At 53.1% G+C, this 17,579-nt stretch overlaps 1 protein-coding gene across 1 annotated transcript in view; it reads right to left on the bottom strand.

Moving 5' to 3' along the window:
* LOC311121494 (solute carrier family 4 member 11-like) overlaps positions 1-17,579 on the bottom strand; it is a gene marked incomplete at both ends in the record, with an annotated part of 170,904 nt that overhangs the window by 90,625 nt on the left and 62,700 nt on the right. The window contains 3 exons of the mRNA XM_084195976.1: positions 849-972; positions 5,519-5,600; positions 15,042-15,270. Coding sequence (XP_084052102.1) covers positions 849-972; positions 5,519-5,600; positions 15,042-15,270 — 435 coding nt within the window. The remainder of the gene's footprint in view (positions 1-848; positions 973-5,518; positions 5,601-15,041; positions 15,271-17,579) is intronic.

The raw sequence follows: 17,579 nt of genomic DNA, 5'->3' as shown, positions 1-17,579 counted from the left end.
AGTGCGTCCATTTGTTTGGGGGCATATTTTTTGGGGCCTGTGGCAGTTCTAGAAATCGGATCATTTTCGATCCTATTTTGACAGGTTGCTAGATGAAACAGCTTACATTCTGAATGCTAGGCTACCATCTCAGTTGTCTCTGGAATAAAAATGGTCCTGAGCTGCTAATGGAAAGTAACTGTCCATAAAATATATACATACAGTACCAGTCAAAAGTTTGGACACAGCTACTCATTCCAGGGTTTTTCTTTATTTTTTAAACTATTTTCTACATTGTGGAATAACAGTGAAGACATCAAAACTATGAAATAACACATATAGAATCATGTAGAATCATGTTATATTTTAGATTCTTCAAAGTATCCACCCTTTGCCTTGATGACAGCTTTGCACACTCTTGGCACACTCTTTCCCAAAATAATTTATCATAATTTATCGCAGATTTATCGTTATCGCAAGAAATTAGTCAATTTATGGTGATATGGCTTTATATTGCCCAACTCTAGATAAGGTGATACTGATGAGTTGGGCAAAGAGGAGACAAATGTGGTCCTCTGTAGCTCAGCTGGTAGAGCACGGCGCTTGTAACGCCAAGGTAGTGGGTTCGATCCCCGGGACCACCAATACACAAAAATGTATGCACGCATGACTGTAAGTCGCTTTGGATAAAAGCGTCTGCTAAATGGCATATTATTATTATTATTATTATAAATTTGAGGAGAAAAAGGGGTTGAGGTTAGACCATCAGACTGAAGCATAAAGGAAAGGCTGGATGGAAAGTAAAGGGTTTGTAAAGGATGACATAGTTACCATTCTGAGTGGTGCCAGGATGAGGATGACATAGTTACCATTCTGAGTGGTGCCAGGATGAGGATGACATAACGGACTTCACAGCAGTTCTGTCCCCAGTTCTGAGGCCGCTCCAGACGAGAGATACAGACATGACGTCTCTGGAGACTTTTCACATTGCAGCTGGAACACAGATAACACATCATACAGAGGTTATAACACACCACACAGGTTATAACACATCATACAGAGGTTATAACACACCACACAGGTTATAACACATCATACAGAGGTTCTAACACACCACACAGGTTATAACACATCATACCGATGTTATAACACATCATACCGATGTTATAACACGTCATACAGAGGTTCTAACACATCATACAGAGGTTCTAACATATCATACAGAGGTTATAACATATCATACAGAGGTTATAACATATCATACAGAGGTTATAACACATCATACAGATGTTATAACACATCATACCGAGGTTATAACATATCATACAGAGGTTATAACACATCATACCGAGGTTATAACATATCATACCGAGGTTATAACATCATACCGAGGTTATAACATATCATACAGGTTATAACACACACAGATTATAACACATCACACAGATTATAACGCATCATACCGAGGTTATAACACATCATGCAAAGGTTATAACATATCATGCAGAGGTTATAACACATCACACAGGTTATAACACATAATACAGGTTATAACACATCATCTTCAAAAGCAGGCTATTTGGGTGGTCCCCGTCTCCGAAGTGCAGAGTGTTTGGTGCAGCCGGTACCTCTTAGTTCCCAAGAGCGATGGAATGTTGCGCCCCATCCTGAACTTGCATGTTTTAAACAAGCACCTAAGTTCAAAATGCTCACACTTCACCGGCTATTGCAGTCGGTAGGCCCCAGCGATTGGTACGCGTCCATAGATCTGAACGATGTGTATTTTCATGTGGCTATACATCCTCCCCACAGAAAGTTTTGGCGGTTTCATTTCGAGGGTGTGGCCTACGAGTTTCTGGTCCTGCCTTTCAGGATCAGAAACGGAGGTGGAGGCGGCTTTGGTACTGGTGCGGTGCCAGTGGATCAGAGTATTGGCCTATCTGGATGATTGGCTGGTCATAGCAGGTGGAGCTCCACACTGCCACGCTGGTTTCCGTATTCAGTCTCTGGGGTTCATAGTGATTCAAAAAAAAAGTTGTTTGACTTCCGGCTCAGTGCATTTAGTTTCTGGGTCTCGTTCTGGACTCGGTTCTGAATCATGCATTTTTGTCCCAACAGAGGAGGGTCCCATTCTAGGTCTGTCTGGTACGGTTCCTCTGGGACTTCTGTTGATGTGTCTGCTTCAGCGCTGGCTGATTGCTACACGTCTAGACGCATCTCGCCACTGCCATCGGTTGCTCAAGGTATCCCGGCCGTGCCGAAGGGCGTTGACTCCTTGGAGAGACCCCGTCACTGCTGTTGCATACCTCGAACATGATTACGACTATACAGAAGAAGGTTGTATACATATAAGTAGAGAGTTGGTGTCAGGTTAAAGGACTTTTCTTACAAGAGCTTTTTGAGCAGGGCCTTTGTTTTTCCACAGTGAAAGTACATATGGCAGCCATGCTCTGTGTGAGCCTCCGTTTGAACCAATGGAGTCCATGGACCTGAAGGTCCTTTCCTACAATACTGCCCTGCTCATGGCCTTGGCATCGGCAAAGCACGTTGGTACCTCTAAGCTCATCACTAAGCTAAGGATCCTGGGACTAAACACCTCCCTCTGCAACTGGATCCTGGACTTCCTGACGGGCCGCCCCCAGGTGGTAAGGGTAGGTAACAACACATCTGCCACACTGATCCTCAACACGGGGGCCCCTCAGGGGTGCGTGCTCAGTCCCCTCCTGTACTCTCTGTTCACCCATGACTGCATGGCCAGGCACGACTCCAACACCATCATTAAGTTTGCCGACGACACAACAGTGGTAGGTAGGCCTGATCACCGACAACGATGAGACAGCCTATAGGGAGGAGGTCAGAGATCTGGCCGTGTGGTGCCAGGACAACAACCTCTCCCTCAACGTGACCAAGACAAAGGAGATGATTGTGGACTACAGGAAAAAAAAGAGGACTGAGCACGCCCCCATTCTCATCGACGGGGCTGTAGTGGAACAGGTTGAGAGCTTCAAGTTCCTTGGTGTCCACATCACCAACGAACTATCATGGTCCAAACACACCAAGACAGTCGTGTAGAGGGCACGACAAAGCCTATTCCCCCTCAGGAGACTGAAAAGATTTGGCATGGGTCCTCAGATCCTCAAAAAATTCTACAGCTGCACCATCGAGAGCATCCTGACTGGTTGCATCACCGCCTGGTATGGCAACTGCTTGGCCTCCGACCGCAAGGCACTACAGAGGGTAGTGCGTACGGCCCAGTACATCACTGGGGCAAAGCTTCCTGCCATCCAGGACCTCTATACCAGGCGGTGTCAGAGGAAGGCCCTCAAAATTGTCAAAGACTCCAGCCACCCTAGTCATAGACTGTTCTCTCTGCTACCGCACGGCAAGCGGTACCGGAGTGCCAAGTCTAGGTCCAAAAGACTTCTCAACAGCTTCTACCCCCAAGCCATAAGACTCCTGAACAGCTAATCATGGCTACCCGGACTATTTGCACTGCCCCCCCACCCCATCCTTTTTACGCTGCTGCTACTCTGTTAAGTATTTATGCATAGTCACTTTAACTCTACCCACATGTACATATTACCTCAACTACCTCAACTAGCCGGTGCCCCCGCACATTGACTCTGCAACGGTACCCCCCTGTATATATAGCCTCCCTACTGTCACTTTATTTTATTTCTGCTCTTTTTTTTCTCAACACTTTTTTTTGTTGTTGTTTTATTTTTACTTTTTTTTGTTTAAAATAAATGCACTGTTGGTTAAGGGCTGTAAGTAAGCATTTCACTGTAATGTCTGCACCTGTTGTATTCGGCGCATGTGACCAATACAATTTGATTTGATTTGATTTGATCTCCACGCGCTTTCAGTACTTCCTGTTTGGAGTTCGCGCCTGGCGACTCCAAGGTGGTGTTACGTTTTTGCTCCCAAGGTTACGCCTGTGTCTAACAGGTCCCTGTGTCTAACAGGAAATTGTTACAAATTAATTACAAATGAAAAGCTGAAATGTCTTGAGTCAATAAGTATTCAACCCCTTTGTTATGGTAAGCCTAAATACGTTCAGGAGTAAAACATTTGCTGAACAAATCACATAATAAGTTGCATGGACTCACTCTGTGTGCAATAATAGTGTTTAACATGATTTTTGAATGACTACCTCATCTCTGTACCCCATGCATACAATTATCTGTAAGGTCCCTCAGTCGAGCAGTGAATTTCAAACACAGATTAAACCACAAAGACCAGGGAGATTTTCCAATGCCTCGCAAAGAAGGGCACCTATTGATAGATTAGTAAAAACAAAAAGCAGACATTGAATATATGGTGAAGTTATTAATTACACTTTGGATGGTGTATCAATACACCCAGTCACTACAAAGATACAGGCGTCCTTCCTAACTCAGTTGCTGGAGAGGAAGTAAACTGCTCAGGGATTTCACCAAGAGGCCAATGGTGACTTTAAAACAGTTACAGAGTTTAATGGCTGTGATAGGAGAAAACTGAGGATGAATCAACAACATTGTAGTTACTCCAAAATACTAACCTAAATGACAGAGTGATAAAAAGAATACAAATATTCCAAAACATACATCCTGTTTGCAACAAGGTACTAAAGTAATACTGAAAAAAATGTGGCAAAGAAATGAACTTTTTGTCCTGAATACAGAGTATTATGTTTAGGGCAAATCCAACACAACACATCCCTGAGTACCACTATTTTCAAGCATGTTGGTGGCTGCGTTATGCTATGGGTATACTTGTAATTGTTAAGGAGTTATTCAGGATAAAAAAGAAACGGAATGGAGCTAAGCACAGGGAAAATCCTAGAGGAAAACCTGGTTCAGTCTGCTTTCCACCAGACACTGGGAGATGAATTCACCTTTCAGCAGGACAATAACCTAAAACACAAGGCCAAATCTACACTGGAGTTGCTTACCAAGAAGACAGTGAATGTTCCTGAGTGGCCTAGTTACAGTTTTGATTTAAATCTACTTGAAAATCTATGGCAAAACCTGAAAATGGTTGTCTAGCAATGATCAACAACCAATTTGACAGAGCTTGAAGAATTATGAAAATAATAATGGGCAAATGTTGCACAATCCAGGTGTGGAAAGCTCTTAGAGACTTACCCAGAAAGACTCACAGCTGTAATCGCTACCAAAGGTGATTCATCAAAGTATTGAATTGGGTGTGAATTCTTATGTAAATGAGGTATGTGTGTAGTTCATTTTCAATAAATTAGCACAATTTTCTAAAAACATGTTTTCACTTTGTCATTATAGGGTATTGTATGTAGATGGATGATGAAAAAAAATCTACTTAATCAATTTTGAATTCAGGCTGTAACAATAAAATGTTGAATAATTAAGGGAGTAGGAATACTTTCTGAAGGATCTGTATCTCTCCTAAAGGACAATCACACTGAGCTGATTTGCGGGGTTTTTTCTAACAATAAAAAAAAAAAAAAAAAAAAAAACATTTCTTCAGAAAACTTAGGGGGCCGAATAAAATCACCCTCGGGCCGCCAGTTGGGGAACCTTACAGGATACACAGCCAGGACTGTTGGTACTGGATCCCAGTGGTGGTGGCTGTCACTCCCTGGATAGTCTCCGATACCAGGTGGACTGCAGGGGGGACAGACAGAGGGGACAGACAGGGGGGACAGACAGGGGGGACAGACAGGGGGGACAGACAGGGGGGACAGACAGAGGGGACAGACAGGGGGGACAGACAGAGGGGACAGGGGGGACAGACAGGGGGGACAGACAGAGGGGACAGGGGGGACAGACAGGGGGGACAGACAGGGGGGACAGACAGAGGGGACAGACAGAGGGGACAGACAGGGGGGACAGACAGGGGGGACAGACAGGGGGGACAGGGGGGACAGACAGGGGGGACAGACAGGGGGGACAGACAGGGGGGACAGACAGGGGGGACAGACAGAGGGGACAGACAGGGGGGGCAGACAGAGGGGACAGGGGGGACAGACAGGGGGGACAGACAGAGGGGACAGACAGGGGGGACATGGGGGACAGACAGGGGGGACAGACAGGGGGGACAGACAGAGGGGACAGACAGGGGGGACAGACAGAGGGGACAGACAGGGGGGGACGGACAGGGGGGGACAGACAGGGGGGGACAGACAGGGGGGACAGACAGGGGGGACAGACAGGGGGGACAGACAGGGGGGACAGACAGGGGGGGACGGACAGGGGTGACAGACAGGGGGGACAGACAGAGGGGACACACAGGGGGGACACACAGGGGGGACAGACAGGGGGTTAGAGGATTGTGGCGGTGTTGTTCATACACACACACACACACACGCACACGCACATGCACACACACACACACACATGCATGCACAGGTAACTTGAAGATGTAAGATTTTCAATACACAAAACAAATAATGAAACAGTGTTCAACAAGAGCCTTGATACAACCACAGCGGACTGGACTGGACTGGGTTTCCAGTGGCAGCCAGTCATGATTAGGCTCTAAAACACAATCCCTGTATCCCTCATTCCTGGCCCTGTATCCCTCCCTCCTTCGCCCTGTATCCCTCCCTCCTTCGCCCTGTATCCCTCCCTCCTTCGCCCTGTATCCCTCCCTCCTTCGCCCTATATCCCTCCCTCCTTCGCCCTGTATCCCTCCCTCCTTCGCCCTATATCCCTCCCTCCTTCGCCCTGTATCCCTCCCTCCTTCGCCCTATATCCCTCCCTCCTTCGCCCTATATCCCTCCCTCCTTCGCCCTGTATCCCTCCCTCCCTCGCCCTGTATCCCTCCCTCCCTCACCCTGTATCCCTCCCTCCCTCGCCCTATATCCCTCCCTCCCTCGCCCTGTATCCCTCCCTCCCTCGCCCTATATCCCTCCCTCCCTCGCCCTGTATCCCTCCGTCCCTCCCTCCCTCCCTCCCTCCCTCCCTCCCTCGCCCTGTATCCCTCCCTCCCTCACCCTGTATCCCTCCCTCCTTCGCCCTGTATCCCTCCCTCCCTCGCCCTGTATCCCTCCCTCCCTCGCCCTATATCCCTCCCTCCCTCGCCCTATATCCCTCCCTCCCTCCCTCTCCCTGTATCCCTCCCTCCCTCGCCCTATATCCCTCCCTCCTTCGCCCTGTATCCCTCCCTCCCTCGACCTGTATCCCTCCCTCCCTCGCCCTGTATCCCTCCCTCCCTCGCCCTGTATCCCTCCCTCCCTCGCCCTGTATCCCTCCCTCCCTCGCCCTGTATCCCTCCCTCCCTCGCCCTATATCCCTCCCTCCTTCGCCCTATATCCCTCCCTCCTTCGCCCTGTATCCCTCCCTCCCTCCCTCGCCCTGTATCCCTCCCTCCCTCTCCCTGTATCCCTCCCTCCCTCGCCCTGTTACCCTCCCTCCCTCGCCCTATATCCCTCCCTCCCTCGCCCTATATCCCTCCCTCCTTCGCCCTATATCCCTCCCTCCCTCGCCCTATATCCCTCCCTCCCTCCCTCGCCCTATATCCCTCCCTCCCTTGCCCTATATCCCTCCCTCCTTCGCCCTATATCCCTCCCTCCTTCGCCCTGTATCCCTCCCTCTCCCTGTATCCCTCCCTCCCTCGCCCTATATCCCTCCCTCCCTCGTCCTGTATCCCTCCCTCCCTCGCCCTATATCCCTCCTTCCCTCGCCCTATATCCCTCCCTCCCTCGCCCTGTATCCCTCCCTCCCTCGCCCTATATCCCTCCCTCCCTCGCCCTATATCCCTCCCTCCCTCGCCCTGTATCCCTCCCTCCATTGCCCTATATCCCTCCCTCCCTCGCCCTATATCCCTCCCTCCTTCGCCCTGTATCCCTCCCTCCTTCACCCTGTATCCCTCCCTCCCTCGCCCTGTATCCCTCCCTCCCTCACCCTGTATCCCTCCCTTCCTCGCCCTGTATCCCTCCCTCCCTCGCCCTATATCCCTCCCTCCTTCGCCCTATATCCCTCCCTCCTTCGCCCTATATCCCTCCCTCCTTCGCCCTGTATCCCTCCCTCCCTCCCTCGCCCTGTATCCCTCCCTCCCTCGCCCTGTATCCCTCCCTCACCCTGTATCCCTCCCTCCCTCGCCCTATATCCCTCCCTCCCTCGGCCTGTATCCCTCCCTCCCTCGGCCTATATCCCTCCCTCCCTCGCCCTGTATCCCTCCATCCCTCGCCCTATATCCCTCGCTCCCTCGCCCTATATCCCTCCCTCCCTCGCCCTGTATTCCTCCCTCCCTCTCCCTATATCCCTCCCTCCCTCGCCCTGTATCCCTCCCTCCTTCGCCCTATATCCCTCCCTCCTTCGCCCTGTATCCCTCCCTCACCCTGTATCCATCCCTCCCTCCGCCATATCCCTCCCTCCCTCCCTCCCCCCATATCCCTCCCTCCCTCCCTCCCCCCCATATCCCTCCCTCCCCCCCATATCCCTCCCTCCCCCCTATATCCCTCCCTCCCCCCTATATCCCTCCCTCCCCCCTATATCCCTCCTTCCCCCCCCATATCCCTCCCTCCCCCCCCTATATCCCTCCCTCTCCCCCATATCTCTCCCTCCCCCCTATATCCCTCCCTCCCCCCTATATCCCTCCTTCCCCCCCTATATCCCTCCTTCCCCCCCATATCCCTCCCTCCCTCTCTCCCTCCCATATCCCTCCCTCCCTCCCTCCCCCCTATATCCCTCCCTCCCCCCTATATCCCTCCTTCCCCCATATCCCTCCCTCCCTCCCTCCCCCCCATATCCCTCCCTCCCTCCCTCCCCCCTGTATCCCTCCCTCCCTCGCCCTGTATCCCTCCTCCCTCGCCCTGTATCCCTCCCTCCCTCGCCCTATATACCTCCCTCCCTCGCCCTGTATCCCTCCCTCACCCTGTATCCATCCCTCCCTCCGCCATATCCCTCCCTCCCTCCCTCCCCCCATATCCCTCCCTCCCCCCCTATATCCCTCCCTCCCCCCCATATCCCTCCCTCCCCCCATATCCCTCCCTCCCCCCATATCCCTCCCTCCCCCTATATCCCTCCCTCCCCCCATATCCCTCCCTCCCCCCCATATCCCTCCCTCCCCCCTATATCCCTCCCTCCCCCCCATATCCCTCCCTCCCCCCTATATCCCTCCTTCCCCCCCATATCCCTCCCTCCCTCCCTCCCCCATATCCCTCCCTCCCTCCCCCCTGTATCCCTCCTTCCCTCGCCCTGTATCCCTCCCTCCCTCGCCCTGTATCCCTCCCTCCCTCGCCCTATATGCCTCCCTCCCTCGCCCTATATCCCTCCCTCCTTCGCCCTATATCCCTCCCTCCTTCGCCCTATATCCCTCCCTCCTTCGCCTATATCCCCCCCTCCCTCCGCCATATCCCTCCCTCCCTCCCTCCCCCATATCCCTCCCTCCCTCCCTCCCCACTATATCCCTCCCGCCCCCTATATCCCTCCTTCCCCCCATATCCCTCCCTCCCCCCCATATCCCTCCCTCCCCCCATATCCCCATATCCCTCCCTCCCCCCCATATCCCCCCCTCCCTCCCTCGGCCTGTATCCCTCCCTCCCTCTGCCTATATCCCTCCCTCCCTCGCCCTGTATCCCTCCATCCCTCGCCCTATATCCCTCCCTCCCTCGCCCTATATCCCTCCCTCCCTCGCCCTGTATCCCTCCCTCCCTCTCCCTATATCCCTCCTCCCTCGCCCTGTATCCCTCCCTCCTTCGCCCTATATCCCTCCCTCCTTCGCCCTGTATCCCTCCCTCACCCTGTATCCATCCCTCCCTCCGCCATATCCCTCCCTCCCTCCCTCCCCCCATATCCCTCCCTCCCTCCCCCCCATATCCCTCCCTCCCTCCCCCCCATATCCCTCCTTCCCCCCCCATATCCCTCCCTCCCCCCCATATCCCTCCCTCCCCCCTATATCCCTCCCTCTCCCCCATATCTCTCCCTCCCCCCTATATCCCTCCCTCCCCCCTATATCCCTCCTTCCCCCATATCCCTCCCTCCCTCCCTCCCCCCCATATCCCTCCCTCCCTCCCTCCCCCCTGTATCCCTCCCTCCCTCGCCCTGTATCCCTCCTCCCTCGCCCTGTATCCCTCCCTCCCTCGCCCTATATCCCTCCCTCCCTCGCACTGTATCCCTCCCTCACCCTGTATCCATCCCTCCCTCCGCCATATCCCTCCCTCCCTCCCTCCCCCCATATCCCTCCCTCCCTCCCTCCCTCCCTCCCCCCCATATCCCTCCGTCCCCCCCATATCCCTCCCTCCCCCCTATATCCCTCCCTCCCCCCATATCCCTCCCTCCCCCCCATATCCCTCCCTCCCCCCTATATCCCTCCCTCCCCCCATATCCCTCCCTCCCCCCATATCCCTCCCTCCCCCCTATATCCCTCCCTCCCCCCTATATCCCTCCCTCCCCCCATATCCCTCCCTCCCCCCCATATCCCTCCCTCCCCCCTATATCCCTCCCTCCCCCCCATATCCCTCCCTCCCCCCTATATCTTTCCTTCCCCCCCATATCCCTCCCTCCCTCCCTCCCCCCATATCCCTCCCTCCCTCCCTCCCCCCTGTATCCCTCCTTCCCTCGCCCTGTATCCCTCCCTCCCTCGCCCTGTATCCCTCCCTCCCTCGCCCTATATGCCTCCCTCCCTCGCCCTATATCCCTCCCTCCTTCGCCCTATATCCCTCCCTCCTTCGCCCTATATCCCTCCCTCCTTCGCCCTATATCCCTCCCTCCCTCCGCCATATCCCTCCCTCCCTCCGCCATATCCCTCCCTCCCTCCCTCCCCCCATATCCCTCCCTCCCTCCCTCCCTCCCCACTATATCCCTCCCTCCCCCCTATATCCCTCCCTCCCCCCTATATCCCTCCCTCCCCCCCATATCCCTCCCTCCCCCCCATATCCCTCCCTCCCCCCTATATCCCTCCTTCCCCCCATATCCCTCCCTCCCCCCCATATCCCTCCCTCCCCCCTATATCCCTCCCTCCCTCCCCCCCATATCCCTCCCTCCCCCCTATATCCCTCCCTCCCCTCTATATCCCTCCCTCTCCCCCATATCTCTCCCTCCCCCCTATATCCCTCCCTCCCCCCTATATCCCTCCTTCCCCCATATCCCTCCCTCCCTCCCTCCCCCCCATATCCCTCCCTCCCTCCCTCCCCCCTGTATCCCTCCCTCCCTCGCCCTGTATCCCTCCTCCCTCGCCCTGTATCCCTCCCTCACTCGCCCTATATCCCTCCCTCCCTCGCCCTGTATCCCTCCCTCACTCGCCCTATATCCCTCCCTCCCTCGCACTGTATCCCTCCCTCACCCTGTATCCATCCCTCCCTCCGCCATATCCCTCCCTCCCTCCCTCCCCCCATATCCCTCCCTCCCTCCCTCCCCCCCATATCCCTCCGTCCCCCCCATATCCCTCCCTCCCCCCTATATCCCTCCCTCCCCCCATATCCCTCCCTCCCCCCCATATCCCTCCCTTCCCCCTATATCCCTCCCTCCCCCCCATATCCCTCCCTCCCCCCCATATCCCTCCCTCCCCCCTATATCCCTCCCTCCCCCCATATCCCTCCCCCCTATATCCCTCCCTCCCCCCCATATCCCTCCCTCCCCCCTATATCTTTCCTTCCCCCCCATATCCCTCCCTCCCTCCCCCCATATCCCTCCCTCCCTCCCTCCCCCCTGTATCCCTCCTTCCCTCGCCCTGTATCCCTCCCTCCCTCGCCCTGTATCCCTCCCTCCCTCGCCCTATATGCCTCCCTCCCTCGCCCTATATCCCTCCCTCCTTCGCCCTATATCCCTCCCTCCTTCGCCCTATATCCCTCCCTCCTTCGCCCTATATCCCTCCCTCCCTCCGCCATATCCCTCCCTCCCTCCGCCATATCCCTCCCTCCCTCCCTCCCCCCATATCCCTCCCTCCCTCCCTCCCTCCCTCCCCACTATATCCCTCCCTCCCCCCTATATCCCTCCCTCCCCCCTATATCCCTCCCTCCCCCCCATATCCCTCCCTCCCCCCTATATCCCTCCTTCCCCCCATATCCCTCCCTCCCCCCTATATCCCTCCCTCCCTCCCCCCCATATCCCTCCCTCCCCCCTATATCCCTCCCTCCCCTCTATATCCCTCCCTCTCCCCCATATCTCTCCCTCCCCCCTATATCCCTCCCTCCCCCCTATATCCCTCCTTCCCCCATATCCCTCCCTCCCTCCCTCCCCCCATATCCCTCCCTCCCTCCCTCCCCCCTGTATCCCTCCCTCCCTCGCCCTGTATCCCTCCTCCCTCGCCCTGTATCCCTCCCTCACTCGCCCTATATCCCTCCCTCCCTCGCACTGTATCCCTCCCTCACCCTGTATCCATCCCTCCCTCCGCCATATCCCTCCCTCCCTCCCTCCCCCCATATCCCTCCCTCCCTCCCTCCCCCCCATATCCCTCCGTCCCCCCCATATCCCTCCCTCCCCCCTATATCCCTCCCTCCCCCCATATCCCTCCCTCCCCCCCATATCCCTCCCTTCCCCCTATATCCCTCCCTCCCCCCATATCCCTCCCTCCCCCCCATATCCCTCCCTCCCCCCTATATCCCTCCCTCCCCCCTATATCCCTCCCTCCCCCCATATCCCTCCCCCCTATATCCCTCCCTCCCCCCCATATCCCTCCCTCCCCCCTATATCTTTCCTTCCCCCCCATATCCCTCCCTCCCTCCCCCCATATCCCTCCCTCCCTCCCTCCCCCCTGTATCCCTCCTTCCCTCGCCCTGTATCCCTCCCTCCCTCGCCCTGTATCCCTCCCTCCCTCGCCCTATATCCCTCCCTCCTTCGCCCTATATCCCTCCCTCCTTCGCCCTATATCCCTCCCTCCCTCCGCCATATCCCTCCCTCCCTCCCTCCCCCCATATCCCTCCCTCCCTCCCTCCCTCCCCACTATATCCCTCCCTCCCCCCTATATCCCTCCCTCCCCCCTATATCCCTCCCTCCCCCCCATATCCCTCCCTCCCCCCCATATCCCTCCCTCCCCCCTATATCCCTCCTTCCCCCAATATCCCTCCCTCCCCCCCATATCCCTCCCTCCCCCCTATATCCCTCCCTCCCTCCCCCCCATATCCCTCCCTCCCCCCTATATCCCTCCCTCCCCCCCATATCCCTCCCTCCCCCCTATATCCCTCCCTCCCCCCTATATCCCTCCTTCCCCCCCATATCCCTCCCTCCCTCCCTCCCCCCCATATCCCTCCCTCCCTCCGCCATATCCCTCCCTCCCTCCCTCCCCCATATCCCTCCCTCCCTCCCTCCCTCCCCACTATATCCCTCCCTCCCCCCCATATCCCTCCCTCCCCCCCATATCCCTCCCTCCCCCCTATATCCCTCCTTCCCCCCATATCCCTCCCTCCCCCCCATATCCCTCCCTCCCTCCCCCCCATATCCCTCCCTCCCCCCTATATCCCTCCCTCCCCCCATATCCCTCCCTCCCCCCTATATCCCTCCCTCCCCCCCATATCCCTCCCTCCCCCCTATATCCCTCCCTCCCCCCTATATCCCTCCTTCCCCCCCATATCCCTCCCTCCCTCCCTCCCCCCCATATCCCTCCCTCCCTCCGCCATATCCCTCCCTCCCTCCCTCCCCCATATCCCTCCCTCCCTCCCTCCCTCCCCACTATATCCCTCCCTCCCCCCTATATCCCTCCCTCCCCCCCATATCCCTCCTTCCCCCCATATCCCTCCCTCCCCCCCATATCCCTCCCTCCCCCCCATATCCCTCCCTCCCTCCCCCCATATCCCTCCCTCCCCCCTATATCCCTCCTTCCCCCCATATCCCCCCCCATATCCCTCCCTCCCCCCTATATCCCTCCCTCCCCCCTATATCCCTCCCTCCCCCCTATATCCCTCCTTCCCCCCATATCCCTCCCTCCCTCCCCCCCATATCCCTCCCTCCCTCCCTCCCCCCTATATCCCTCCCTCCCCCCTATATCCCTCCCTCCCCCCTATATCCCTCCCTCCCCCTATATCACTCCCTCCCCCCATATCCCTCCCTCCCCCCTATATCCCTCCCTCCCCCCTATATCCCTCCTTCCCCCCCTATATCACTCCCTCCCCCCATATCCCTCCCTCCCCCCTATATCCCTCCCTCCCCCCTATATCCCTCCTTCCCCCCCTATATCCCTCCCTCCCCCCCATATCCCTCCCTCCCTCCCCCCCATATCCCTCCCTCCCTCCCCCCATATCCCTCCCTCCCCCCTATATCCCTCCCTCCCCCCCATATCCCTCCTTCCCCCCCTATATCCCCCCCCCTCAATAAATCACTAAAGAGAACAGGCCCAGACAGAGATAGAGAGAGGATGTCTGGAGGCGACACAAACCATCTCACAACAAAACCCACGTCTGTCTCCTCCTCCTCATTACCTCATTACCTCTCTTATGTTATATATACACCAGAGTGGGGGGGAGAGTTACAAGACTCTCGGGAGAGAGGGAGGCGAGAGGGAGAGAGGGAGGGAGGGAGAGATGGAGGGAGGGAGAGAGAGGGAGAGGGGGAGAGGGAGAGAGATAGACAGAGAAAGAGAGAGAGAGGGAAAATTATAATGCCAAATATGGATCATCATTATATTACACCTGTCTTCAGTTTATCAGATTTCAAAACACGTCTCCCTCCATCCATCACAATCTCTGTTGTAACCTGTCATTACACTGTTGTAACCTGTCATTAAACTGTTATAAACTATCATATAGACTGTTATAAACTATCATATAGACTGTCATAACCTGTCATTAGACTGTTATAAACTATCATATAGACTGTCATAACCTGTCATTAGACTGTTATAAACTATCATATAGACTGTCATAACCTGTCATTAGACTGTTATAAACTATCATATAGACTTAATAGAGAGCTGTACAAGGTTATGATTAGGATAGAGCTGCTCCAGCTTCAGTGAACAACATGCTCCTGACCTGTCAATAACCTGCCATTAGAATTCTATAACCTGACATAGGGACCTCATATAGACCTCATATAGAGCTCCTTACCGTTAACCTCCTGAGTTCCTGCGTCGGTGAACAACATGCTCATAACCTGTCATTAAACAGCCATAACCAGTTATAACCTGTCATATAGACCTCATAGAGAGCTGTGTAGTGTGTTGCTCACCGTTAACCTCCTGAGTTCCTGCGTCGGTGAACAACATGCTCATAACCTCCTCAAAATTGCATCCTGGCTCTGCCGCGTGGCTGTCCTGCCCCACGTGATGCAACATCCTCTTCAGAACGTCATCTAGCGCCGCCGCCGTTTCGTCCAATAGGATGCTAGCTCTGGCCAGGAAGCCGTCCAGGTCACGATACGCCCGCACCTCCTCCTCAAAGTTCATCAGCTTCACATACTGGGAGGGAAAGATTGTGGAGGTGGTTAGTTACACACAGGCTTCACTCAGGGATGTTCCAATCTATCACCTTCTTCATAGATTGGAACAGTCATTTATCTGAGGCTCTGCTGATGCGCACTTTGAAGATGCTAAAACTGGTTCTGACAACCCCATAGTAGAATAGTTCATCTATTTGTCTAGTTGGCTTGTTGTTGTGTGTTCTGTGCGAGATAACTATTCCTAGAGGCACATTCAAGTTACGATGGGGAGAGAAACATGCATCCTGAAAAGCAGTTAATGCACAGCGGGGAAATCAGCAGTTTTAATGATTTTGTTAAAAAGATCATTCCTATACTTTATTTATTTCTCAACTACTAAATATGATATATATATGAACTGATACACACCTACTCATTCCAGGGTTTTTCTCTATTTTTACTATTTTCTACATTGTAGAATAATAGTGAAGACATCAAAACTATGAAATAACACATATGGAATCATGTAGTAACCAAAAAAGTGTTAAACAAATCAAAATATGGTTACCTGGTTAAATAAAGGTGAAATAAGAAGAAAATAAAAAAAATTGGACACGGTGTTAACAAACCTCCAAACGAGCTTCAATGCCATACAACACTCCTTCAGTAGCCTCCAACTGCTCTTAAACACTAGTAAAACTAAATGCATGCTTTTCAATCGAACGCTGCTGGCACCCGCCCACCCGACTAGAATCACTACTCTCGGCGGGTCTGACTTAGAATATGTGGACAACTACAAATACCTAGGTGTCTGGTTAGACCGTAAACTCTCCTTCCAGACTCACATTAAGCATCTCCAATCCAAAGTTAAATCTAGAATCGGCTTCCTATTTCGCAACAAAGCCTCCTTCATTCATGCTGCCAAACATTTCCTCGTAAAACTGACTATCCTACCGATCCTTGACTTCGGCGATGTCATTTACTAAATAGCCTCCAACACTCTACTCAGCAAATTGGATGTATTCTATCACAGTGCCATCCGTTTTGTCACCAAAGCCCCATACACTACCCACCACTGTGACCTGTACGCTCTTGTTGGCTGGCCCTCACTACATGTTCGTCGCCAAACCCACTGGCTCCAGGTCATCTATAAATCACTGCTAGGCAAATCCCCGCCTTATCTTAGCTCATTGGTCACCATAGCAACACCCACCCGTAGTATGCGCTCCAGCAGGTATATCTCACTGGTCATCCCCAAAGCCAACACCTCCTTTGGCCGCCATTCCTTCCAGTTCTCTGCTGCCAATGACTGGAACGAACTGCAAAAATCTCTGAAGCTGGAGACTCTTATCTCCCTCACTAACTTTAAGCATCAGTTGTCAGAGCAGCTTACCGATCACTGCACCTGTACACAGCCCATCTGAAATTAGCCCACCCAACTACCTCATCCCCATATTGTTATTTACATTGTTATTTATTTTGCTCATTTGCACCCCAGTATCTCTATTTGCACATCATCTTCTGCACATCTATCACTCTAGTGTTAATACTAAATTATAATTGTAATTATTTTGCACTATGGCCTATTTATTGCCTTACCTCCATAACTTGCTACATTTGCACACACTGTATATATATTTTCTGTTGTATTTTTGACTTTATGTTTTGTTTTACCCCATATGTAACTCTGTGTTGTTGTTTTTATCGCACTGCTTTGCTTTATCTTGGCCAGGTCGCAGTTGTAAATGAGAACTTGTTCTCAACTGGTTCTCAACTGGCTTACCTGGTTAAATAAAGGTATATATATATTTTTTAAAAGCCAGAGTTTTTAGCAGCAGCATGGTTAAGCATGTGTGAGTGCATAGGGGAGAGTGGAGCTGAATGTAACACCGGTAGGGTAACTTGAGGTAAAACACTACTTAGGGCTGTGGCAGTCTGACATTTTTTCAGCCGGTTATTGTCAATGACTGCCGGTCTCACGGTAATTGATTGTTAATTAACATAAACATGTTTAGCATCTCCAAACCACACACAAACCACTGATGCTCGCCTTTCGAACATCTACATTTAAAAAAGTCTAATAAATCCATTATTTATTTTAGTCAGGTCTAAAGAAACATTATGATATGAAGAAAATGTATTTCAGAAGAACAGAATATGAATTGGCCTACTGTATGTTATCTGGCTATGCGCCATGCCATAGGCTGTAGGCTTTTTCATTTAGCAGACAAGATACGCTTATAAGTCCCGTGTCATTATTTTACATGATATGATTTTATAGTAAGAAGAATATAATTGAACTGAATAAAATAGAAAGGATATTTCCCCCATTCAGTAACAAGTGAAGTG

The sequence above is a fragment of the Coregonus lavaretus genome (genome assembly GCF_964263955.1).
Source record: "Coregonus lavaretus genome assembly, contig: HAP1_SCAFFOLD_404, whole genome shotgun sequence".
NCBI classification, from domain to species: Eukaryota; Metazoa; Chordata; class Actinopteri; order Salmoniformes; family Salmonidae; genus Coregonus; species Coregonus lavaretus.
This window is presented reverse-complemented; position numbering and strand designations above follow the sequence as displayed.